This window comes from Cinclus cinclus, chromosome 10 (assembly GCF_963662255.1).
Source record: "Cinclus cinclus chromosome 10, bCinCin1.1, whole genome shotgun sequence".
In the NCBI taxonomy this organism is placed as follows: domain Eukaryota; kingdom Metazoa; phylum Chordata; class Aves; order Passeriformes; family Cinclidae; genus Cinclus; species Cinclus cinclus.
The window spans coordinates 11628132-11654333 of record NC_085055.1 but is presented as its reverse complement, the minus strand read 5'-3'; the positions used below and the strand labels follow the sequence as shown (position 1 = coordinate 11654333).

The 26202-nt window shown below is 44.2% G+C and overlaps 1 protein-coding gene across 2 annotated transcripts in view; it reads left to right on the top strand.

Moving 5' to 3' along the window:
- The window catches only part of FGF12 (fibroblast growth factor 12), a 138395-nt gene that overhangs the window by 47319 nt on the left and 64874 nt on the right, over positions 1-26202 (top strand). For both annotated transcript variants that reach the window (XM_062499104.1, XM_062499103.1), the window contains exons 2-3: positions 14511-14621; positions 21640-21743. In XM_062499104.1, coding sequence (XP_062355088.1) covers positions 14511-14621; positions 21640-21743 — 215 coding nt within the window. The remainder of the gene's footprint in view (positions 1-14510; positions 14622-21639; positions 21744-26202) is intronic.

Sequence of the window (26202 nt, the reverse complement as noted above, 5' to 3'; positions counted from 1 at the left end):
ATAAAGAACTAATCATTGAGTACAGATACATTTCTGTATGCTCTGTGTGCTGTCATAGTGTCACTGCATTATTGTTGTGTCTTGATCTTGGAAATGTCTTGAGATGTGACCTGTACTGGAGTCATCTACTCCATGCCTGGGCTGCACTTGCTGCAGTCTGTCAGGGAGCAGTACCTTTGTACTCTGTTCTCCTGTTTAATATGTGGTTCATCTCTATTCCCCAGCTAATGCAAGATTTTTCACGTTAATGCATTATCCTTTCTGAGCATGGAGTAAGCTACTACATCTATTGTTTTATCTTTGCTGTCTTCTGACATGTAGCAGAATCCTAAAATAACTTGGCCTTTCCAGAGGCTGGTTTTACTTTGCATCTGTATTAAAAGCTGTAGGAAAACCATGGAGGCACTCATGTGCGCCTCTCATCCAGCTTGCAGGAGCAGGGGTTTTGTGCTTTGAGGGAGTCAATGCAGAGATTGAGTTTGTGCAGCATGGTCACAGGGCTGTACGGCTACAGCTTCCTAACCTCTGAAAATAGCAGCTACAACACATTTCTATTTAAATGGTAAAGCAGAAGGCATCTTTCTTGAGAGCTGTGGAACATGACTGTGGGATTCACTGTTCAGGCAGACCACTCACTTCGGCTTTTCCAGCCCCCGTGCTGCAGTTCAGACAAATAACTGTGCTTGTTCCAAGTCCTGGAATGAGGTTCTCTGATGGAGCTTATATGGCTGCTGACAAAATCCACCTGGATGCAAGCTGGCACTTGTCAAACACCTCGCTGTCCTGTGTTCATTCCAGAATGCCCTGGCTAAAGGTGACAGAGGGAGAAAGCCACGAACCAGGGTGGTGACCTGAGTCCTGAGCCTTTCCAGTCTTCTGGGAGGAGCTGCTGGCTGGTTGCTGGTGTGATGAGGCTCCATGCAGCAGCTCCGAGCATTTCTTCTCTTTGCCATTTCCCTGTGGAGTGGGCTGCACTGGGAGATGAAGGTTACTTCTGGAAGCAGCAGCATCATGGAAGGGGTCTGTGCAGCTGTGTTGCTGAATCTGCTCTGTGGCTTTGGGTTTGTCATGAGAAGGTGACTGTTCTGCTGTGCCAGGGTACCCACTGAGGAGATGCTGCTTGGGGTTCTGTGGTTCTAGGCAGAGCTCTAAGTTTGGAAGACTGTTGAACTCTTGTGCTCAATAGCAAGGGGGGAGGTAGCAGTAGCAGCTCCTCTCTCTCCTTGGCAGCATGTGCACCTGTTGTACCTGAAGTTTTGTGTGGGAGGTGGAATTTTGTGCAATCCAGTCTGACTTGCAGCAGTGCCCCCTCCTCCGTCAGTGTTACTGAGCACAAAAACAAACTCGATTTCCGATGGTGCTTGGCTGGCACTGCTATGTTCCTGAAGAGAAAGCTTCAGCTGTGGACCTCTGGCACTTCACTTGCCAGGAAAGTGGGCAGCTGTGGTGCAAGGAGAGAAGCAGTTGTATCTGTGTTACCAGTCTTTTTTCCTGGGACCTTTTCAGCACAATAGTTCTTGTTTGGACTGTGCTACTCCACTGATGTCAGAAAATGGCTAGTTGCCTCTCGTGGTGGAGGCTGTACATGGTGCTGGATGAAGAACCAGGGCTAGATAGAGCCACTGCAGTGGTGGAGGGCACAGAGCTTCTCTTACATCCCACAGCAACATCCCTGCAGTGCTCTGGGCACTCCTGTCTTACCTTCCCTCCAGCAGTCTGCTCTGTTAAGGGTGTGTGTTGCATCCGGTGGACAGCTACATGCTGTGAACTGGCAAAGTAACCACAGAGATGCAATGTAATTCTGTCACTTGTGCCTCCTGATTGCAATTATGATAAAGGTAAAATCCCCCCTGAAAAGTTCCTGCTTGGGATACTTAAGCATTTTCTATTTAAATGAAGGAAGAAAACAGAGGTCTTGGGGTTAATAGAACACGCCCACTTTATTGATATTTATCTAGAATAGCAGAGTTGGCCATCTCCTCCTCTTGCTGGCTGCACAGATAGTTGCTTTGCTTAGCGGTTGCCACCCATGTTGCCTGAGCTGCCAGATAAATACATTTCATTCATCCCCCAAAGCAAAACTGTTTGCGAAAAGTCAAGTGGATAGGTCTGGTGCAAATGAAGCCAAGCTGCAAGAAGCCAGTCCACATTTTTCAGAACATTGAGAAACAGTTCAAATTAGCAAAAAGACAGCTGCTTTTGGCTTCCAGTGCCCAGCTTAGGGTTGGATTGCTGAAGGGCTCCCTGGGGACTTGGGAGCCACTGGGCTGCAGGAGATGCAGGGATCAGATGCTGGCAGGTGACGGGCTTGGACCATCCACCTGCTCTGTGGCTGTGGTTTTCCTGGCACAGCTCCTGTAACTGGAGCCGGGGTGAGTCACTGGCTGCCTCTGGTATCGATCTGCAGCCGTCCCTGCAGTCATTCTGTTGTGATCAGCATCACACTCGCGGGGCTTGTCTGTTACTGTGGCTAAAAGGGCTGGCAGAGCGTGTGGTGTGACCGGTAATTCTCTGCTGGCTTTTACAGCGAGGTGTGCTGCTCACAGGTGTGGGCTCTGCCTGCTGGCAGGCACACGGCATCAGTATGGAAACACTTCTGAACGTTTCTTTTGGCTTTTCGCTTAATCTCATTCCGTGCCACTCCTACCTTCTGTGCTTCCTTAAACATTTCTTTTTCTATTTTTCTTCCTGTTTCTTCTTCTTCTTCTGCTCTACTTTCCATGAAGTAAATGCTGAGATTTTAGCACTACAGCCCCATAGCAGCTCTTGAATGATTAGCAAGCACCAAGTGAAGTTTTAGATCTTTCTGAGCCCTCCTGGGCAGTGGGGGGAGCAGGGGCTTTGTTCAGAAACCTGTTGGAGAGGCAGATTTTCTGTTTTCAGTCCATCTGCACTGTGTCATCCTCAGCACACGCATCCCTGGAGAGGGAGCTCACTGATTTCAGCTCTCTTTTGAGATGGCAGTTGGGTGGCAGGTGAGCCTGCCTGTCTCACTGCAGTCCTGAGGGCTGCCTGGTGCCAGAAGTGAGGGGTTTGTGCTGAGAGATGAGCAGCAATAAAACATCATTGTTATTTAAAACAGAGATTTAGATGGAACGAAGTGGATGATGGCTTTTTCACACCTGGAGCATTTTCAGTAGTTTGAAGAAAACCTTTGGCTCTAATAGAAAATTAAAATCATTAAGTAGATTAAAAAAAGATATATTTTCACAAAGCAAAATGAAAGAACTTCGAGTCATATGGTGGAATTTTGGCCATTTTTAGCATGATCTTGCTCTTTGAAGTAAAATGTTTCAGACCTGAATGCCACAAGCAGCACATTTTCATTATGAATTTGGGTGTTGTGTAAGATTTATTGAAATTTAGTAACAACATAGTTTTGAGTCAAAAATGCTTCCAAACTGCTACAAAAATGCTTAAGCTGCACTGGTGCAATGAGCAAAAAAAATTCTTGTAATGCAACCCAACTGATTCAAGCTTTAATTTTTTCCATATCACAGGCTCATTACCTGTTAAATAAAGGTGTTTCACTTACTCATCTCATTGGAAAATGCAATGAGATTGCTTGAGGAATACTGTAGCAAAAGAGTATGTTATCACTTAGGACTATTTACAGCTTGCAGAATGACACTGGGAATGACACTCAAATTTTTCCTTGAGTTGCCATCCAGTGATTATCCAGGGCACTTCTGTGAGCTGGTGTTGGTAGGACCAGATACCTTCCCCGAGACTGATAGCACCTGAAGTGATGAATTTCTCCTCAATGCTTGTTGGTAGTATGTTCTGTCCATTTTCTCTTTTAATGAATTTACTTTCCTAGGCATTCAGAGCAGGGTGAAAGATTGATGTGGTTGTGTCCATAGTATGTTTTGTTTGTTGGAGGGACTTCTCAGTGTTTCTGCACTATTTCATTCCTGCTGGATTTATAGGGGAAGTGAAGAGATTTAGCATCTGAGAATAGCATAAATCCCAGCACTGTGGCAGGCCTGAACAGCAGGAATGGTGTCTGCTCTGCTCATGTGAGCACTGTTAGTGATGGGGTGTCTTGTGTGAAGCACTTCAGGGTGAGGGGAGATGGGGACTCTTATGGTGGAGCCCTTCAAAAACTTGGAGTACAGAATGTGTTAATGCCACCAAGTCATGGTCACCCAGCAGCAGGGCTGAAAGGGACTCCACCATTGATTAGTCCAGCCTCAGTCCTATGCTGATTCCAGATGTGCATTCCTTGGAAGGATGTTCTTGTTTATTGCATCCTCCCATGGGGCAAAATCTGGGTAGGATGTCCTCATATTCAAACCACATCTCTGTAGGAAACCAGGAAGAAATCTGTTTAACAGCAAAGAAGTTTTGTGTTGCGTGTTGGAGTCAAGAAAGCAAAACAAAATCTTTCTAACTGTACACATGGCAGAGCATTGCAACAGCATTCCCCAGGATTTCTGAGCCATCAAACAAGTCCTTAGGATGGGTCTGACAAGTAGCTCTGTAGGAAACCTTCTCTCTGGGAAGCTGCAGGTGAAGAGGCGCTGCAAGCATGGCAAGAGGGCATAGCTGCTTTTCAGTTTCTCCTCCTGTCAGCTCGAGGCAGCAAAGCAAACAGCTTCTTCAGACATCCTCTGAGCTTGCCTTTCTACCTCTCTTCGGATAACATATATGGGAATATACCCCTTCTTCTCTGGTTTGAGCTTTGGGCTCAGTCATCCCGAAAGCTCTGCAAGTGTGGGTGTTCCCATTTGTTAAATCCTCACGCAGCTCTTGAGTTCCCATTGCTGCCACGGGGAACCTCAGGATTTTACTCCCCATGTTTCCCCTTTGTGGGTGTCAGCTCAGGAGTTGGCACAGCCCAGGGGGCCAGGGAGAACCACACTTGGTTCATGAGACGTGTCTGCACCCAGCTGAAATGTGCTCGGTGAGTGTGGGTTCACACATAATATTTATACTATCCTTTGTTTCACTCTCAGTGAATATGCTGTAATTTTGGCTAATTACACAATATGTCAAGAATAATTGCAGGGTGTTCCTCAAAATAAATAATACATTTTGTATGCTCTGCTATCCATACTTTATGAGCAAGCTTTAACTTTCAGTAGCCGAGGCATTGACTGTGCTGGAAAATGACAGCTTAAGAGCTGTAGCTACAACTGCTTTTTCATTCAATTTCTCACTTTTTAAATTCCTTTACCTGAAAAAGCTTATCCTGCATAAATTCTGGAACATCCCTACATCTCTTCTGTGTGCCTTTTGTTCCTGCCTGGCTTTGGTTTTATCATTAGAGCTCAAGTCAATACAGGTGTAGAAAATTGCTCTTGAAAGGGAAATGTTTTGAAATTTTGTCTGCTGCTAAAACAGACTGGATCAACAAAGCAACATAAACCACATCCTGGGGGAAGCAAAGACAAATGGCAGTGGACTGTATGAAGAATTGGGTTTTTTTAGTTCTCTGGTCAAATAAAAGAAGTTTCTGGGGAGAAGATGATTCAGACTCAATGCAGTTTTTCATTGTACTTGAAACTTTGGATTTAATCTCTGTGTCTTTTAACATTTTTTCATTAAAGTCTCCAAAAAAATGTCACGTCAAAAGAAAAAACAAAAACTTGCGCTCTTTTCAGGTCTCTCTTTTTATTTTCTGTTTGCAAGATGGAGTTTGTATATAACTTTATCTACTCTTATTCTGAACTTCTTAGCAAAATATTCAGCTAGACAGTTTTACTCAGAGGTAGTCAGCAATTCTGTGCCAAAATACCTGGTGGCAAGTGGGCCATCGGTTCTCATTCACTTTCTGTCCCACTGTTTCACCTGCAGTGGTCTTTTGGTTCCTCGTTGGCCCTGCAGTGCTGTGACGGCTGTTTTGTCCTTGGTGTTTGTGCAGAGTGGGTAGCTCGTGTGTCACGTGCATTTGTTTGGTGTTTGCCTTCTGGGAAAACTCATCCACAACTTCGTACCTCGTTATCCTTGAGCCGCTGACCTTAGGTGGCTGTCACGTGGGATCCAGATCTTGGAGAATGGGTGAGCTGCAGGGTGACCTCTCTACCTTCTGACATCCATAGGTTGTGCTAAGACCATCCACAGAAATGTAGCAGTGATTCCATGTGGCACCCCTAATTTTCAATGCTTTATATGACTAATTTCACTGCCCCTTACCTCAGACTTGTATTAACATCCCTGTAAAGCTGATTCCCTGGATATGGGAGGGCCTGCATAAATGCCATGGATGTGCAATCACATAATTTCCACCTACTCTACAAGTGAGAAATAAGTCTTCCCTGGAGGGACTCAGAGCAAAGCAGGCATCGTGGATGGCTGCAGGCAGGCAGCTGTGCTCCATGCTGGAGAGCTAATTACTATTCCTCCTGGCAGGCGCCAGCACAGGAAAGGAAGTCACTTCTCTGGATGCTCTTTTTGCCTACAAGGTGCCATTCTGCTCAAGTGGCTCAGTGACGGTGACAGGAGGCGATTGCTTTGATGGGTGCTGCCATCGGCTTGAGCCCATCATCGCTCTGAGTTAGGGAAGTGTCATTTTTGGAAGCATGTCCTTCAAACAGAGAGGCCATCCCTGCCAGCACAGCCTGTTATTACATGTAATGCATCCTGAAAACACCAGTTGTTTCTCTGTAGTTATTAGCCCTGGATGGAGATTCACTCTTGAGATGAGTAAATACACAAGTGTGCCATGCAGCCCTGTTGTCCCAGAACCATTTTCTTCTCCAAATGAATGCTTTGTAATTGGAGGGTGACACTACCCTGTAATCACGTTAAACTGAAGCTGGGTATGGCCTTCATTCTGCATCACTGGGAAAGGAGCTGGGATTGACTGTTTGGTGCCCCCAAAACCATAGACCTAGTGAGCAAATCTCGATGTCAGTAAATCTGTTTCCATCTCTCCATCCTACTCAAAGGGTGGGTGATGTGCCAGTGTGTTAAGTGAAATGCTGTATCTAAATTAAAGGGGCTCCTGGCAGCTTTGCAAGGTGGGGTTGGATACCTGGCTTTGCTATAGAGCTCCCTAATGCTTGGGCAGCTTTTGTTACCCACCGTGACTGGATCTGTGTGCAGGCAGCCTGAGGAGACATTCAGATAAACACAAATGCTCCTGTGTCACTCACTTGCCTTGGCTCTGCAGTTCTTTTGCCCTCTCCCTGCCTGTTACTCAGGATGCTACAGGCCAGCATTGCCCAGGCCATCCTGGCCACCTGCTTGTAGGCTTCCTCAAGGAATCCATTCAGCTCCAAACAATGTTGCTGTGTTTAGTGACAGAAACTGGAAAATACTGTGGCGCTAGGAAATAAATGTCTTGCCTCTGCATTTGCACTTCTGTGCACCGAGTGACTCCTGTGGGAGCTGAAAACACTCAGCACTTTGCATCAGGATTTCCCACCTCTGCACCTGCATGACACAGTTGGAGTGTCCTCCAGGATCCCTGCATGTGGCTCACGATGCTCCGACCTGCTCCGTGCATGACTCACTGCAGGTGCAGCTGCAGCCAGCCATGTGCAGCATCTGCTGAAGACTTACAGCCACAGTCGCTGCGTGGCAGAGTTGGTCAGGCTGCTTGGACAGAGGAAACACTCTGGGTCTTCAAGGGCAGCAGCTCCTTTCACAGCAGCAAGTGGTGGTGTTCCTGAGCTTCCCAGATGGGGTGGATTCAGTGAAGCATTGTAGTGAGTTGAGCTATTAAATTTATGTCGATAGTGATGCGTTTAATTTGAGACAGCCAATTTACTTCATCTTAACTCCAAACACCCCGGAGATTTTGGCAGCTCCTGACTGGGAAAATGACCCCAGCATTTATCTCCCTCAGCTTTTCATCCCCGAGTTCTGTGCTGATGCCTGTCATCATAGTAATCTGCGTGGAGCTTGCTGATTTTGTGCTGATTTATTACAAGCCCTCATTAATACTGTACTTCCGAAGGAAGGATTTTGCTGCCCTTCTCTGTCTACAAAATTTGTGTTTGCAAAATATGCCTTATCGAGTGTTCTGGAACCTAGCGTTTTTATGGGAGGGGAACTGCAGTTTCTGCAGTGGCGCTTAAAATGCAGAGTTAATCTAAGTAAATTAGGAGCAGTTCATACTCTGACTTGCATACTGGGCTTGGTGTGCTAAGGATTTGAGTGCTGGTTAGGTGAGTCATAAATCAACCTCCCATTATGACAGCTGCAGCCTGAATGGGGGAAAATAAGAATAATGGAATGTGTAAATTCCAGGCTAAAATGTTTAATTGCAATAAACAAATGTTTGAAGAACATTTAGGTGAAATATGCTCCTGAGATGTATTACAGTTCCCCTGTTTGCAGTCACATCCCCAGCAAAACTGTTGCACAGGCACAGAAGGGAGTCAGCAGCGTGCCGAGGTGGTTCAGAGGAGAGCTGGAGATGATTTCTCCCTCACCAGACCAATGTCCTTAGGAGGTGCCAGAGGGGGTGTTCTGGGAGCCTGCTGCTGGTATCTCTCACAGCCTTGCTGCGCTAAGACCAGACAGAGGCATTGAGCTGCAGTGAGAGAGAGCAAACAAATGCAAGTCTCCTGTGGAAATTCTGCAGTAGGTACCTTCCTTGTACCTTATTGCAGGTTGCTGGATAGAAAATCACTGCTTCCTATCTCAGCTTGCAGAGTCCTCTGTTTTTTGACAGCTCGTTGTGCAGACAGCAGCAACCCCACAAGCTTCAGAGTTTATGCTATAACCCACACAGAATACCACTGGCACCCAGCACATTAACTTCTGAAGTAGATTTAGAAGCAGTTCTGCGCCAGTAACCTCAAATGGAGGCTTGCCTGCCAACCAAGAGCCTTGCTGTGCATTGCAAGAATCCTTGGAGCCAGTGGCTCAAATCCCTCAAAGGTCACTAAGTCCTTCTTCCTTTTTAAGAGTTCATTAAAAAGTGGCCCCTCTGAGTTCTGTGCCGTTGATTTCGAGAATTCAGATTAACAGACTTCTGTGTGTATGGTTGTATTGAGTCCTTTTATAATTCCCAGACCAAGGCAAAGTGGGGACTGGCTTTCTGCAGCCTCAGGTCATTGTGTTGCTGTAATAAGGGGCATTCTGAGAGTTGCAAGAAATGAGACCAGATCAGACTGCCTTCCATAGTGGAGTTGCAGCTGGAAGTCAGTGTTCTATGCTATTCTTTGCTGCTCCAGAGCTCAGGGTTTGGAGCAAATTGAGCTACTCTACAGTGATGATAAGAGAGTAGGGTTCCTCCCTCGGGGGTTTAGTGCTGCTGCTTTGCTGATGGAAATAAGCAGGAGTTGGTGCCCTCAGTGGGGCTTTGCTAAGTGCTGCATTGATGCATAATCTCCTAACTCCTCTCTGCATTAAGGGGAATTATTATACTTCTGTGTTCTACATTTTCCATTTAAGGGGTGAGTTCCTTATTCACCTTAAATAGGAGAGCTAAATTAAAAGGTCATTAAAAAGTGATATTTCTGTCAGTGCTCTTGCTGTTTTCTCCATAGCACACAGCAGATATCTTCAGCAATGCCTGCAGCTCTAGGATGAGGGACATGACTTTGCAGAGTAGCTGATTTAGCCATGATCCTCTGGTCTTTAGTGAGCATGCCCCTGGAGATCAGACAAAGTGCATGTGAGCACCCTGCAACTATCATGTCCTTGGCAAGCCCCAGGAGGATGAGGATCACTCTGTAGCTGCATAATAAGGCAGGAAGCACAGCAGCTCATGGTGAACTGAGATGACTTTTAAGGCTCAGCAGCAGGACAGCAGAAGTGAATAATGGCAGCATCACATTACCATTTAAGTAGAGACAAGAAGATTAGCAGTCAGATCATGATTTAGTTAGCCTCAGCTGTGCCAGAGGGCTCAAAAAGTTAAAAGCAGGGCAGGTAGAACTGGTGAATTCAGCCTGTAGGAAGGGTAACCAAGCAAGATGCCTTTCAGGGGATGTTTAGTGAGTTGTCACTGAATGACTGCTCTAAGAAGGGTCATTGGGTGGCAACTCTGTGTTCACCAAGGGAAAGTGCCCAGTCTGACAGTGTGACAGCTACTGTACACTAAGAGAGTTCCAGTGTAGCTCTTGCTCTGTGTTATTGTTCTGTTCTGCACTCTGGTGTCCCCACTGTGGTGCTTCCTGAGCATGATCTTCCCTTAGATCTTCTGAAATTGGCACATTTGAAGGAATCTTACTGTATCTGCATAAAGAGAGTCCGGTGGGTTTTCTCCAGTACTCCCCAGCTCTCAACAGCTGTATATGAGCAGCTGAAACAGGATCTTTAAAGTAAGCACCCTGAAGTATTGCTTATAAAGTAGGGATAAAAATACCCCTTTGCATATTGCATGGGAAACCTGGTAGCATGAGGTTTGCACTGGGAGTAGAAGCTGCATGGAAATCTGTTCAGTCAGTAGTTTGGGATTAAGGCAGCAAGAACGTCTTCCTTAAATCCATTCTGAAGTGCTTGATTTTGTGTTTAGAGAGGCACTAAGTTGGTGCTGAAGTCTTGTCCATGCTAGTTGAGTTCCATTTCTGCAGGGAAAGCTGCTTCTACAGCAGAATAGAAGCGCACACGGAGGAGCCTGAGTGGGAGGAATAGGTTTATCCCAAGTGTGTTATGCAGCATTGCGCCTTTAAAAGCAAGAGGATTTGAATCCCATTTGCTTTACAAGGCTGAGGTTAGAGAGTAGGTTTAAGTTTGATTTGTGATAAATTCTAAGAATTCTAGAAAGAAAATGCTCATAGCAGAGTTTTCGCTTATTTCTGCTGCATTTTTTTTCCTCTATTTTATGGTTTGCTTCTTTCCCTCATGAATATAGCCTGGAGCAGTATCATTGAGGGAAGTATAGAGAAAAGTATCGCAGTTGTGGGGTTTTATTGTATTTCCCCCCCGGTATTCCAATAAGCGCTGTCTATAATGTCTGCTGGGAAGGGTGGTTCTCTTTTTATTGCCAACCTGGAAAGTTCTTAGTCTATTTCGCTGTCTTTCTGTTCTGACTTACCAAGGTGTCTCAGCGTCCTTAACTGACAAGGAGACTTACTGGTTTTGAGGCTTTTTTTCTATAAACTGAGGTTTTCAGTACAAATGCTGCAGCATAAGGGTTAGCAGTGCTGGAAGACTGAAAAAATTGTTATGTAGATGGAAAGAAGTGATGTTAAAATACATGATTTGACAAAAGTAGGTCTCTTAAAAGTCACATGCAGTATTTTACCTCTGGGCTAGCAGGAAAATTCCCATCCTGTGATTTTACAATTTTCTCTTCAGGTTCCATACTGAGAGGGGAAGATGGGTAAATCATTGCTCCTTGTTAAAAAGTTGCCTTCGCCTACAATTTTGTCTGTAGGCCTCCAGACACATTGCTTACTGTATGAATGGCAAATCCCAGTACCTCACTTAATGCCCAGACGTAAGATGAGGTTCCCTGGTGGGAAGCAGCTGTTGTCACCTGTGCACCTGCTTGTGTTTGAGCTGCTTCCACTACAGGCACTGGAGAGATAGTAGTGATTTTGGGACCCTGTGGACCTGGCCTGGCCAGCCTGTGGGGGTCTGGGGATGCAAAGAGGGATCAGTTCAGGTGGAGGGATGGCTGTACTGTGTGAGACATTGCTCAGACAACTCCCCATCCCTGCTTGTGTTAGAGGAGAGGACTCAGTGCTGGCTGTGCACCTCCGTCCACTGCTTCTGTGTTTAGTTCAGGTAGCTAAAGGTACCTAAAGGTGCAGCTTCTCACCAGTGCTTCTCTGCTGTAGAGAGACCCAAGGAAATGAATAGTCCAGGGAAGGAGAGATCTGTGCATCTCCAAAATGCTCTCTGATCCTTTAGTGTCTGGAAGAGGCATTTTTTTCTACAGGGCATCCTAAGTGAGTGTGGGCAGGGATGTTCCTGCAGAAGAGGATCTGTGCAATGAGGAGTGCCAGCAGCTCTGCTGCTTTCAGCATGTGTGTTAGGGCCAAGAGCAATGTGGTTTTGGGTATGGGTGAGAACTCTTGGCTTCACTCACTTTGAGTTTTACTTTTGAGTTTGGGTGTGAGCCTCTACGTTCAGCAAAACCAGGTCATGTAACACAAGATTTCCCCTCCAACTTGTCCCTAGGTAGGCAGTAGCTCAGAAAAGGCTGGCGTTATGAAGAGGGCAGTTGTTAAAGCTGACCAGGTGTCAGTCAGGTCAGTAACAGAAAGGAACCCTAGGGTTTACTCTGTATTTGCTATGGTGATACAGCCTTCTGGTGCAAGTGTTTGTATCTATAGAAATGATGCAAGGAAGCCTCAGGGGATTTTGGGTGCTGTTCTGATAAATTCTGAAAATGACATAAGTTATTTTTAATAAGCAGATTTGTTCAGTGTTTTACTTGGTAGGCTATTTGGTGAAAGTGGGAGAGATTCCTGTTCCAAAATTACTTGCATGGCTGAAATACAGTTTGCATCCCTAAGAAGGTGGAAAAGGTGCTATTCTAATTCTGTCATGTAGCTAAGTCATCTTCTGAAGAAAAGAGATAAGGTCAGGGTTGTTTCCTTTCCCTGCTCCTCTTCAGAGAGCTTTAAGACCTCCCCACTTCTCTAGCACGCAGAAAGCCTCAGACTGCAGGAGTGTCTTCTGAATCTCTCCTTCTGGGAGCTCTTCCATTTCATGCAAAGTACTTAAACATTAAAATTTAACCAGCGAGTAAAATTGAGGCTAAGATTCATTCAGGGACTCAAATGTAGGTGTCTCATAACAAAGAGTGCCTGTTAGTGCCTTTACTATTGTGGTATTAGATAAAAGGGTGGAAGGGGACAGACTTGAAGAGGGTGGTGCAGTCATCTGTGCCTGAGAATGCAGCTTTTCATTTCCTCTAGCTTTGATGTGCTTTTCTAATGAAAAGCAAGTTAAATCAAGCTTCTGCATTCAACAAAATAGGTAATTCATTTAGGTAAGAAGAATGAACTGAATGTTTCTAGGTGTCATTTTGACATACGTTGGCTTGACCAGCATTAGCTCTTAATAGATGACCAGTACAATTGTTCTTCTTTACTGTCCCAGCATTGGGTCTTGCTGGGAGAAAGCTTGACTGCAGCCTACAGCAATCATTGCACTGAATTCACTTCTTTTTAAAGGCAGCATAGAAACCATCTGATCTGATTTATTCAGTGGCTTTTGTAGCTGTGAGAAAGTACCTGACTCTCCCCTGGCTACTGTAGGGATTGCTGAAACTGAAATCCTTTGCACCTGCAGCCTGTCTGCATCTGCGATCCCTGCTGCTGTCAGTGCAAGAGAGCAGGGTGAGGGTTCCCCAAAGGGGAGTCATGCAGTGATGCAGTGAGAGCAGGGCTCTGGATGGGAACATTAACACACAACGTGACCACGGTTATGTAACAACCATGGCTTATTAAACAACCTCACTAGAGGCATGAAAGGCAGGAGCCTGATGAGATTTTGGTATGCTACGTTGGATTCTTTCCTGTCCATTGAGCCAGCAATAATTGGGTCTTATTTATTTACTTTTGGTGGGTGGTCACATAAAACCACAACCTCCTGTCACACAAGGAGGATCTCCTCCATCCAGTGAGTGTGTCTGCTCACATGCAGTCAGCTCATTTGTGTTCCAGCAGCAATGCCTGTGACAAATTTTAAGACTTGCATGATTACAGTTGAATTTGTTTTTCACTACTTAGTTTGTGATGATTGGTAGGGGGACAAAGAGACTGGTGGTAAAGCTGCACACCTCTGTCATGTGAAGTTCAAATTTGTTTTGCTTTTTTTCATGTTTTCCTTTTAGCCTTCAGCAGGAAGGTATAAAATGTTGTAAAGGCAGAAAGGAAGACCCAGCCAGAGCATGGCTGGCTCATGATGCACAGAGACTGAAAGGTCCCTGTTGGAGACAAAGATTCTAATCTGCCAGAGTGTGTGGCACGTGTTTTAGGGGGGAAGGAACATGCAGGATTTTAAAACAGGTGGTCTGTTCTATTTTTACCATTGTGGTAGCCCCATAAATGCTTCAGAAGTCAGTTTTGGAAATGTCTTGTGTCTGTTCCTTTCCAAATTTTTCTCCCGAAGTCCCACAGTGTTGGACTCACATGCAGCCCTGATTCAGCACTCAGTTGCTCTGGTTTACACCACTGTCATACCAGTGATTTAAGTAGCTTTTCATTGGCTTAAAGCTGACACTGCATGATAGTGACTCAACCATACAAAAAGCAAGGTGGTTGGCTTCACAAACAGAATAAGAAACAGTGGGCACATTCTTTGCAACACTGCTAGCAAATTTTCTTCTGAACAAGTGGCATATTCAAAGTACATCAACTGTCTAAATACTTCCAATTGGTAGGTAACTTTCAGAGAATTGATATTCCATAATCTGTTTCTACTGCACCAAGTATGCATTTTCTTTTACCTGCTCATCTGATCTCAGTTGTATTTGCCTGTATGTCTGTGTATTTTATATGAATATTTTACAACCATTCTTGAAAGGAATCACTGAAAACAGTCTTACATGCCAGGCACTTCTCATTTGCTCAGGGCTTAATGGGGGACAAGCAAATTGGGTCTTGTGCCACTCAGTATATCTGGTAACAATTATTATTTTTATTTTGCAGAACCCCAGCTGAAAGGAATTGTGACAAGGTTATTCAGCCAGCAGGAATACTTCCTGCAGATGCACCCAGATGGTACAATTGATGGGACCAAGGACGAAAACAGTGACTACAGTAAGAAAAATTAGCCTGTTTTGCAACCCAATTACAATCAAATGTATCACCTAGTGGGTCTCACTTGTGCAGCTTCATTTTTGGAAAGATCAAATCAGGAGGAAGACAGCTGTTTTCTGCACATTTTTTTCTATCTATCTGTCCCCTTTAAATCTTGTCAGTATAATTTCATATGTTTCCTCTCTGATCTTCTTCCCTCCTGCCCCGATTCTGTAACTGCCATCTGGGTGGGGTGGAGAATAAAACCCATGATTTGAATTGCTGCCAGAAGAGAAAGGAGATTATATTTATACACATGCCACGTGGGTAAAGGATACGGGGAATTCTCTCTCCAAGGAGAAGAGGAGAAAATCGTTTTCACTATTTTAGCTTCAAAAATTCAGCAAGCATCAGGAATTTCTAGGCTGGAGAAGAGCAGCTGTTCACTGAAGTCTCGTGCTTTGAGGCTGGTGTAAAGGCTGAGGGTATCAAATGACCTTGTCAAAGAAGGTCATCTTCCAAAGCCATGTTCAAAGGGGTTGGGTTCATGGTGTACAGCAAAGGGCAGCAGAGCCCCACAGTTTAAAAACCATGGCCATGTGCAGGAGCCATACTGGTTTAAGTGCATGCAAAGCAGTTGTCAGTCTTCCTTCTGAAGACAAAGTTGTTTTGTCTATGCCAAGGCTCTTTAAAGAGTTAAAAAAGGTGTAGAATTATTTTCTGCAGCATCTCTTCATTTCATAGGCATCAGAGTACCATCCCTGGGTGGGCAGTTAAGCTCAGATCCTTGCTGCCACAAATTGCATCTGCAGAGTAGGACTCTTAAGTCTTGCTTTTTCTCATCTGTGTTGGTTTGGAGCTCCCTGTACCACTGCTAGAGGGTTATTTAACCTGGCCAGCTAGGAATTTGGCTTCCCAGTTATTACTATAGGTGAGCGAAAGTTCCTCTGTGTGGTAGGGTTGATGGAAACAAATTTTGTGAAAGGAGGAGCTTGCTTGATTTGCAGACAAGTCTTGGTCTAATTCAAAGATAGTCCTAGCTGGATTGAGGGTGGCATTCCTACAGAAAGGCATTCCTACAGGAAGCCCCTACTGGGCTGCAGGTTGAGGGTGTCTGTAGATATGCAGCACATGTAACAGGGCATTGACATTGTCCTGTGAAGGTGCACTTGGACAGGGGAGCCAGGTGGCAGCAGCCCCACATCCCTGGTGTTTACCCCATCCCCAGGAAGCTTCAGGGTGCTGTAGCAGGTGCAGTTCTGGGCTGCCCTGCTGCAGGCAGCTCAGGGCTGGGGGTCCATAAAGAAGAGGGGAGCTGTGAGAAGATGGTGACTGAAATTGCCGGTGGCTGGCAGAGCCCTTGTGGAATGACCAAAAGGCTGCATCCACCAGAAACGTGGCACTTGTCAGGTTTTAGTCCTTTTTCATACACTGATATTGAACAAATTAAATACTGCAATTGTGGTAAAACAATTTCTGATTTGTGTGTGGAGTAGGAGAATCTGAGGACTTACACACACACATACACACACACACACACATACACCCACACACACACATACACCCACACACACACATGCACACACATACGCATACACCCACACACACACACTTCTAGGCTCAGAGACTCCTTGAAGAAGAATCTGGCCTTGGGATACTCTCAGACAGATACCAACACATGGGGTGAGTTCAGTGGGCACTATTAGCTGCTTTTTCTTAAAGGAAGAAGACCTGGGGTGTTCTTAAGCTTCAGAAAGTCCCATTGGAGGCCTATTTGTCAAAAACATGGGAAGGTATGCTAGAGATGACAGGGATTCATTGCCCTCATCTATCATGGAGCACTGAACAACAAAGTAATGGGCTTAAATGGGAGAAGGGATGAATTTAGGTAAACAGCAGAGAAATGTAAGAGCAGTTTGCAATATTTCAGACTGACAGGGGAGATGAGGGAAGCTGCTGTATCCTCAGTGGTTGCAGGGGAACCTCCTGAGTTCCCGTGGCTGAGGTAGGGCCCCAGTTGCCCAAAGAGCTGTGATTTATACATCCCCTCAGAAATGTCAGAGATGAACTTGGTTGGGTGCTGAGTACTTGAGAGCTGCTTCCACCCAGTCTTCTTAACTGGATATAGATAGGCTGAAGTACACTTCTAGAGTGTGAATTTATTTGGTGAGATGGCAGCCCTGCCCCAGCAGCTGGGTGAGATAGGAGGCATCTCACTGAAGTGTGCCAAGCCACCGGCTTCAAAGTCAGGGACTGTGCTGGAAAATTTGGGCAAGTTGTTGAGAGAAGATCAAAGCCAAAGAATTCCCCATCTTCTGATCTCAGGGGATCTCAAAAGAGGGAAAGAATCCAACCTGATAATATTTGGCTCCTGAAAATGAAATTAGGACTGTGCTTTATTCAGTTTTGTATAACTTTTACCACGTGGTCTTGTTCATAAATCTTCAATTTGAATGAACATTTTAGAATATATAAAGCTTCCAGTTACAGCTTCAAAACAAAATCACGTTTTGCACTTTGGAAGTGCCAAAATAAAGCCAACTGCCTTTTTTTTCTTTTCTCTTTCTCAAAAAAAAATTCACAAACTTTGACCAGAAGAAAGTCAAAAGTTACTTGTCTAAGTGAGCAGCTTACTGATTTGCTTCACTGCAGTTTTCTGTTTTGAAGTGCTTCTCCAGAAGATTCCTGACCAGCCAATCAGAAGTGTGTGCAAGAACAAATCTCATCAAAGACTAGATAAATAGTATTTTCCCAGTCCTGAAGAGGGGTTGGTTAACTTGCATGCACAGCAGGGAACAGCACTCTAGAGAACCACAAGAAGATCCTTCCCACCCTAGATGACCATCTCTTCTCCATGCAGAAGTCATCTAGGCACAGTTAAACAGCTGGTGAACACTGTGTTCCATACATTGCTTTGTGTTCTGTTTCCCCACACTAATTATTCAAATTAGCATTGTGAAAGGATGCATAATGTTCATGGAATGTGTTAGGTTGGTTTACTCTGGCAAAATAAATGTTTAAAATGAGACATGCCGTGTCCCTCAGATACATCTGATGGAATTAAAAGTTCTGATAAAAAAACAGTTATTTATACAAGAGGAACTGCTAATATTTAAGCAATTTTAAAATTAATTATCTGTTACCCATTTTATGTGTGTTCTTGAAGCTGATGGCATTTATTTTCCACCTCCTCTCACTTAAAGAAAAAAAAAAACCCAGAAGCCAAATTCTAATGGCATTTGAATGGGCATCCAGCCAGCTTCCCAGGAGCCAGCATTGGGACATCTGTTCCTTCTGCCATGCCATTAGAGACTTGCCATCTCAATGTAATCAAAGGGGCACGTTTTCTGGCTGCTGGCATTGGGATATGTGAAGAGTTTTCTTCCCACTGGAGTGCATTTTCATGGTGTAGGAGGCCCCTGTTTGTGTTCCTCCTGTGATGTATGAACCACAACTTGGGGCAGTGCCTTTTCCTTCCAGCTCCAGTGATCTCAAATGGCCTTTCAGGGCTCACTGCTGCTGCCAGTGCTTGCATTGTTACTGCTCTCCCCTGGGCTGAGCAGGGTAATTCTCCTTTGTAAGAGCAAGTGGACTTCCTTGTCTGCCCACATAATCCTTTGGCAAATGGAGAGAAAAGCTTTGGCAAATGGACAGTACAGAAAGGATAGGTGAACTGGACTGACCAGGTGGCAACAGCCCACTAAATCTAGAATATTGTTTGGGGCTTTTCTAGCCAGAAGCACCAAAAGATTAAAAAGGCTTGCATTCCAGCATCCCAGTTAGGTTGTCTTCAGCTGTACAAACCCTTGTCAAGTTCTTTCAAACATTTCTAGGAATGAGTTATTCCATAACCTCTCCTAACCTCTCATGTTCCTGTGCTGCACTATTCTCCTTGTAGATAATTTTCTTCATATCCAGTCCTCATTTCTATTTGAGGCTTTTGTGTAGTGCCTCTTGTTCTTTCATTGTGTTCCTGTGAGAAGAATCTGTCTGTGCTTTCCCTTCTTTGAGTTAAGCAAATGCAGTTCCCTCCTTTTTTTTCTTTCATTGTGCATTGCACCAGAGCCTCTTGATCATCTCATCAACCTTCCTCACTCCCTCAGGATCTTAATCCTCACCACCTCATGCACTGAGACCTATTGCATCCACCATTAGTTCTTTGTTATCCACATGCAGCACAAATGTTGCTCAAGAACAAATCACCTGTTGTAAATGACTTTAGCTCCTCTGACTTGCTGCTGTTTAAAGCTGAGCATATGGACCACACGTTGTACATGGCAGGTCTTGCCTCACTCTTCTGTTTCTGTAGATAACTTAGACCCATAGGGAAACATGCATTCAGAATTTAGCTGATAAATTACTGTAACATAACAGTGACAATATACTCATGTGTTTAGGACTCAAATGTGCTAGAAGTAGTAGTAGGGTCAGGTGTAAATACCACTGGTTGAAGATGGTAAGATATAATGGAAAAAAGGAGCACAAATATTCAACATCTTCAAGTTTTTTTCTCTTTTGCCCATGAAGTAAAAGAGCATGTCCCTTCCATGAAGCCGCAGATGGCGTAGAATATATGCAGTTTTAAAAGCATTTTCTAAATTTTCTCTTTTTCATATCAGCACACCCAGTGTTCAGTTCTGTTCTACCATAGCTAGTCCTCTTTCCTGTTTTCAAATCTGCTGTTTCAAATGAATCAGATTTTTTTCCTGAGAAAAAAATGAGACATCATGCTTTTGAGGTTGATTGAGAGGTTTCCCCCCATTTTTACATTACTATAAAGCTTATAAGCTTTTAAATCTGTTCCAAATATGAAATATTTATTTGGAAGCATGATAATAAAAGGCATCAACTTCTACAAAGGTATTTCTAGATTTGAGTGCAGATGTAGCTCTGGGAATTTACAAAATCTTGATTGACCCAAAGTGCTGGGTTTTTTTTAACAGAGGAAGATACTTGCTTCCTAAAACATCTTTTGGCTGCCAGTTACCTCTGTCAGCTTTGTGCACTTATGCTTGCCTGTCCAATTGCTTCCCTGCATTAGAGGAGATTCTCTGCCATGATCATGGGTGCAGCAGGGTCCCAGGGGAGTTTGGGAACCAGCAGTGATCCTCCTACTGTAGCACAGCAAAATAGGATTGTTCCTTTGCTTCCTTTGCATGTAGAGGTGGATGGAAACACGTGGGTGCTTCCAAGTGGAACTTCTCAACCACTGATTCTGGGTGTTATCACCTTGCTGCTTAATGAATGCTTTGAATGGTCTGTCACAAGCTTTCTATGCAAGACAAATTGGCTGTAGGAAGTGAATGATGATGCCCATTTTGTTTCATTATTAGCAGTAATATGCTCCATTTTTCAGTAGGAGGAAGAAATAGGGAAGGGGAATTGCTTATAGACTTGTTAATTGCATAAGGTTTTAGACCTTCTTGGTAGGGAGAAAGGGATAGGCAACACTTCTAATGCTGAGTAGTTACTCTGGGATGTGTTTGTCTTGTTTAGGGACAGTATCAGAATAGTTTAGGGACAGTGCTAGAGTAGCACTGTCCTTGACTCCAGTTACTCACCAGTACCCAGCGTGGACTGTATTTTCCATATACATCTATTGACATTCTCCCCCAAAACCACACATACAGGCACTGGATTTGGTAAGACTTTACCAAAAGTACATGCTTTGATGTTTTGCTGAATATGGTGCTTGAAAGCACAAGGAGGGGCTGAGGTGGGAGTAGGGCTTTTTTTTGGTTAGATTTGAGGTGTCTCCATTTTAGGCAGCTCACTGAGGGGAGTCATCCAGTCTTCCTTGGGAATTAAGTGAAGAAAAAATTATATTCATGTGCACTGGAATTTATGGATCCTCTTTTGGAGGCAACCCTTAAACCAGCTCAGCCAAGACACTGGTAGATGACCTGAGCAAAGTGACATTGCATATTCCTGTTTCAGGGCTGTTGTGTGGGAAGCGAGCTTGCGTGAAATATTTCCACTGTATTCGTGCTTATATGTGTGGCTGACCCAGTGCCCATCTTTCCATATCTTCAGCTTCCTGGGATGAGTTCTAGTTAGCTCTTGGTAAGCTGAAGCACAAGGGAACCTGCAACATCTAAATACTCTTGTCCTATAAAGTTCAATAGAAACAAAGCCATTCTAATGCTTCAGTGCTCAGTCTATCAGTGCTGATAATAGTCTCCTCTTTGAGCCCAGGCTATTAGAAATGTAGCAAAAGCCTGACAGTACATTAATGTATATACTCATGGGGAAAATCTTTCGATGAGATACAGGGTCTGCTGGGTGGGAATCAAGCAGTAAAGTAATTAACTGAGAGGAAGTGATTGCAATGCTTTAATCAATAAGATTGCAGTAAAACTGAATAATGGAAGATCTTGTCCTCTTCTGTCCTCTCCAGTGCTGATCCTGAATGGGGAGCAGTGCTGATGTCCCAGAGTGAAGCACTATCTCTTCTTGGGTTTTTCATTCCCCTGACAGCCCAGGATCACATGGGCAAACACACAGCCAAGTTAATTTGCATTCTTCTGGCCATGGTCACTGTCTGCATACTCTTTTAGCATATGGCAAATGCAGGAAAGTGTGTCTGGGCTTAAATGTGTTTCAGGGTGAGCTAAACTGAGTTGTGTTGTTGTGTTTGCCACAGGCAAAGTCTGAACATGTGCAGTTACCCTGGCTCAGCTGGCCCTCCAAAAGCTGTCACAATGCTCTCGCTTGGGAGCACGGTTGAGCCCTCGGCATTGCAAAGGCAGTGATCAGACAGACTGATGGGTGTGTTAAGGCATTTGGGAGGCAGCCAAACTCAGTACTTTTAAAAATTTCCTTTCACCATTGGCTCCATAGCTGCATTCCTTCCCTGTAGCTTCCCTTCCATAGCTGCATTCCTTCCCTGTAGCTGCATCCCTGAAGCAGGATGGTTGATCCTAGTGCAGTCTCTAATGTGAAGAGGCAGCAGTGGGGTGGGCTGACCCTAGGGCAAAAGCAGCCGTGGCTATTGTAGGGTGATGGGTCCATAACATTTGCTTTTCTTTTCCTTCCACAGCCCTTTTCAATCTAATTCCTGTGGGTCTTCGTGTGGTGGCAATCCAAGGGGTGAAGGCAGGTCTGTACGTTGCCATGAACGCTGAGGGATATCTCTACAGCTCAGTAAGTACTTTGGTCTCCTAGAGTGTCTGGGTTTTGTAGTTGGGAGGAAACAGACTGCCCTGGGACTTCCAGCTTTTTCTGAAAACAGTCACGTATCAGCAAACCTTTAAAAGCAGGAGCGGTGAGGAGCTGCTGCAAGGCCATGCAATATTCACTTTAAAGTGTCTCAACGGAGATTCGTGGCAATATTTCCTGACCTGTGAAGATACACTTTCTGTTCCTTTAAGTTTGTACTTAATGTAAGTTACATTGTTGAGGCGTTTGTATAGCGTTGGCTGGTCATATTCTGATTTCTCATTTGTGAAATGGCATGGACTCAATGGGATTGCTTCTGAATTGCACTCAGATACCTGATCATAGGTGGTGCCCCAATGGGTCATACTCTGCTTTTAGCTGTAGTGTAAATCCACAGCAACACCGTGACTCTCTTTAAAGGGTTCTGGACTGTTCTGTTGGCAGAAATTCCCTGAATTTGTGTGGTCTTTTTAATGCATATAAAAGATAAGTGCAGCAATTTTTGCCGACTAATTTCCTTATAACTTTCTTAGATGGCATGAAAGGGCATGAGGTTATTCATAAGATTCTCATTTAAAGTAAGTAATTGATTTTCACAGTGAATAATTGATTCGGTGATTTATTAAATATGGCAGCCCTTTGCCAGAATTTTTATGCTTCAAATAACTTTGTTCTAGTTCTACATAGTAAAAAGTGATAGTTAATAATACACTTCTCATTTCTGTAGTTATGATAGCTTTACAATGCATAGCCAGATTCTAATCTCATCTGCCTTTGTGTAAATTTACAGTGAGTGATTCTGCTCTTGTCTGGGTACTTAACTTTGCTTCAAAAGTGTACGTGAGCATGGAGATGGGACCACTGAAAGGACAGCAGTTTGGGTTGCTCTATGAAATTTTTCCTAACTTTTATATTCCATCTTTGTTCCTGGTCAGTTTTATACCATTCCCATGATTGGGATTTCCCCTTTTCCTTTGGGATATAACGAGACTCCGTCTCCCCAGCAGCTCAGGGTAGAAAGCAAGTGGATGTGTTAGTATGCCTGGCGAGATAGGTCTCAAAACTGGCTGCTTGTCAAGAAGAGACAGAGAGATCAGTCTGGATCTCTGTGGATGCCAGACGCTTCCTGTTCTTTCATAGCCCAGTAAACATAATTGACTGCTTCTAAATAAATTAAATTGGTTTACTAACAATGAAAACTTCCTCTTTCTGTAAAGCTATCAGAGTCCTAAAGGTAATATCAGGCATGGTGTGGTACTGCATTATTGCGTGTGCGTCCCTCTGGGCACATTGTCAGGGGCTCAGGACTGATGCTTTGCACTGTTTGTGCAGTGCAGAATACTATTCTGGCCCAGTGCTGAGGCTCCTTGTACCATCAGTGTCCTGTAAATGAGGATTGCAGGAAATCAGAGTGTGTCACAGAGCCACAGCCAGCCAACGGGGTCCTCTTGGATCAATGAGTTGTCGTCATTTTCTGAACAAATAGTGCAGGGGAGGGAAAGGTGTGGGTCTTGGGAAAAAGAAAAGATAGAGAGTTGGAAAATTATGTTTGACAGCTGAGACACTAGAGGAGATGTAGAGAAAAATTACCTCTCTCTAGTAGTAGTGAGACACAATATGAAGGGTGGGAGGGACACACCAGGAGGTGGTAGACAGCAGGAAACCATGCTGTCCAGTAAACACATCTGTTAGTCATTTCAAGTATCCTAAAAGGCACCAGATCACACATGTATTCAAGTGAGGGTGGTTTAATGGGCCTGCTTATTTCCAGTGAGTGTGCCTGTCTTGAGTAGGAAGGTTAATCAGAGAAGGCTGATGGGGAAGGATGCACTGTGATGGCCGGTGCTTAATGAAGTGAACCTCATTACCTGCCACAGCTTGATGGCACTGAGCTCTGTCTGAGCTAGTAAGAGTGAAACTGTTCATTTTATTGATGTGATCCAAGGTTTCTGCTTGCAGTGGATGGGTGATGGACCTTTTTGGATACTTGCCTTGTTATGACTGGTGGCTCTTTGTCTTACAGGAGTAGATCAGTGTAGTCACTGTGCTTGGGAGCAAACCTCAAGGCAAGGAAATAGAAAATTTGTGGATAAAGTGTTAGGAGCAAGGAGTTTGGGTCAAGCTCATCATAAAGGACAAGGGATGAGATCAAGATGCCATGAAAGAACTGGGTATGTCTGAGAAGAACTCAAGCTGTTTAGGCAGTCTCTTTTGTATGCTGCAGGTTTCCTTGTGGGGCGAGGGTCCCCAGGCCATGCTGCCTGAACCTCATTGCTGGCCACACCAAGGGACACATTGTCCTTGCTCTTGGGTTAGCAGACCCTAAACTACAGCTTTGTTTTCTCTGTGTATGTACCTGTTTTGTTTTTTTTTTTTCCTCTAGCCTTTTTTGGGGGATTTGTGAAAAAAATTGGTCAACATTCCCTACAGATATTGTTCACTCATGCGAGCCAATTGATAAATGAATTGTTTGGCTGCTTTCCATGCTGCCTGGAAGCCCTGTAAGGACTTCTTAGAGCACCCTCAAGTCCAGAACTGGTTTCAGATAAAATTATCCAGGGTAATGATTGTTTTTCTGTTTGCTCTTTTTTTTTTTTTTTTTTTGTTTGTTTGTTTGTTTGTTTGCATTGGGGCTTTGTCCCTCCTCTTGAACCCAGGTTAATGCTGTAACTGAACATGTCATCACTGTGGGTTTGTTTTGTTTTTGTTTTGTGGGGTTTTTTGGTGATGTTTAATCTGTGTGTGACAGCTGAGGTCTTGGCTGACATCCTGGCCCTGGATCAGAACAGAGGCTGTTATCAGCCTGGTCTTAGGGATGGCTTGTGCCAACTCCTTCTGAGTTTAAGCCAATGGGCTCTTGAATTAATGACCTTAGAACAACCAGCCCCAGGAAAATGTCGTCCTTGTACTGGTTAGTGCAAAAGTAGGGCTGAGTAGAGTCCTCTAAAGCCAAACGTGGCGAGACAGCACTTTGTAGAAACTTGTAAGACCTTCCCATGGCTCAGCCACATCGCTACCTTCAGCAATGAGTTTTCTCATCCCTACCTCATCTGTTCAGGCAGGGATAGTGTCAGCCAGGGTTTCTGGGTTGAAGCCAACCATATATTCCTAGCCAGCTTTAGAGGCCTAAATTTATTACATGATAAAACTTCTTTGTTTGGGAAGCAGCTGTTTGGGACTTTTGCATTGTTTGCTTGTGCTAGATACCTGTTTTTGTTTTCCCCAGACTAGGTTATTGCTATCTCTGAGGTCGACATGGGAATTAGGTGATAACTAGACAAGAAAATAATATTTTGGTTGGAGGCATCCTGCTTTACAGAAAGTAGGATGTGAGCCACTGTCTGCATAGCAAGCTTGCCTAGTCATTGGTGTGCTCCCTTTTGATTTCTTACAATGTACAGAAGCTGTAAATACCCTGATGGTGCACAAAGCTTTCAGTCATCACCTGTTCTTGGGAGGGGCATAACTCTCCTGAAAATCCACTGTTAGCATTTGATGCTAAAGTAAAAAGGGACAGAATGAACATAGGGCAGTGGGTATTACTTGTAGTGCCTCAACGCTTGGGAAGAAGCTGAGACCACAGGCTGGTTGTTGCACAGAATTCAGAAATATGTAATAAAGTGGTCTGCCCTGCTCCAGTGAGTTTACAGCCTAATTGTAACAGAAGACTCAGAACATGCTCTCCTGTCTGTCTGGAGCTAATTCACCACCAAATTAATTTCCACTCCTGTGCAACTTTTCTTTGTGAAATTTCTTCCCTCAGTTCCCAGATTTCCCTCTATCATTCCTGGGACAACTCACAGGGGCATGGGAAAGGGAGTGCCTGTGAAGTATTTTGCCTGGGAGGCAAACCTGGCTCTCCTGAAGCAGATCTTCATCATGGGGCTGTAGAGTCTCTACAGGTCCACCCAGTCACTCCAAGTACACTGCAAGTGTACCTCTCCATATGATGATATGTATAATTCAGTGGCATTGCAGCTGGGATTGGTTTTGCCCCAAGTGCAAAACACATCTTTTCTAAAATGTGTTGCTCTCAGATATTCCTTGTTGTTTAAATCAGTGTTCTAATTATTTTTGAAACAGCAAATTTTGATACATAATTTATTGGGAAGACGTAGAAAACTCTAGCAGAGATAGAGAATGCAGCGAGAAATAAAATGGGTCGCTTACAAGAGCTCACTATGGTTTTTCAGTATAAACCTGTGAGTTTGAAATACTGAAATTAGAGCCTGAATCACTTCAAAGATTCCTACTAATAAGGGAATGATTATGCATAATTAAAAAAAAAATCTAAGCAGCATTGAGAAAACCCCAGTCATGCTAAAAGCTCAGTGTGTCTTTGCATTTTCTTTTCCTCTCCTTTTTTTTCTGCTTTATCATTTTGCATAATAAACATGTCTTGAATAATAATGAACAGGCATCTGGGGAAGTATGTATATTAACT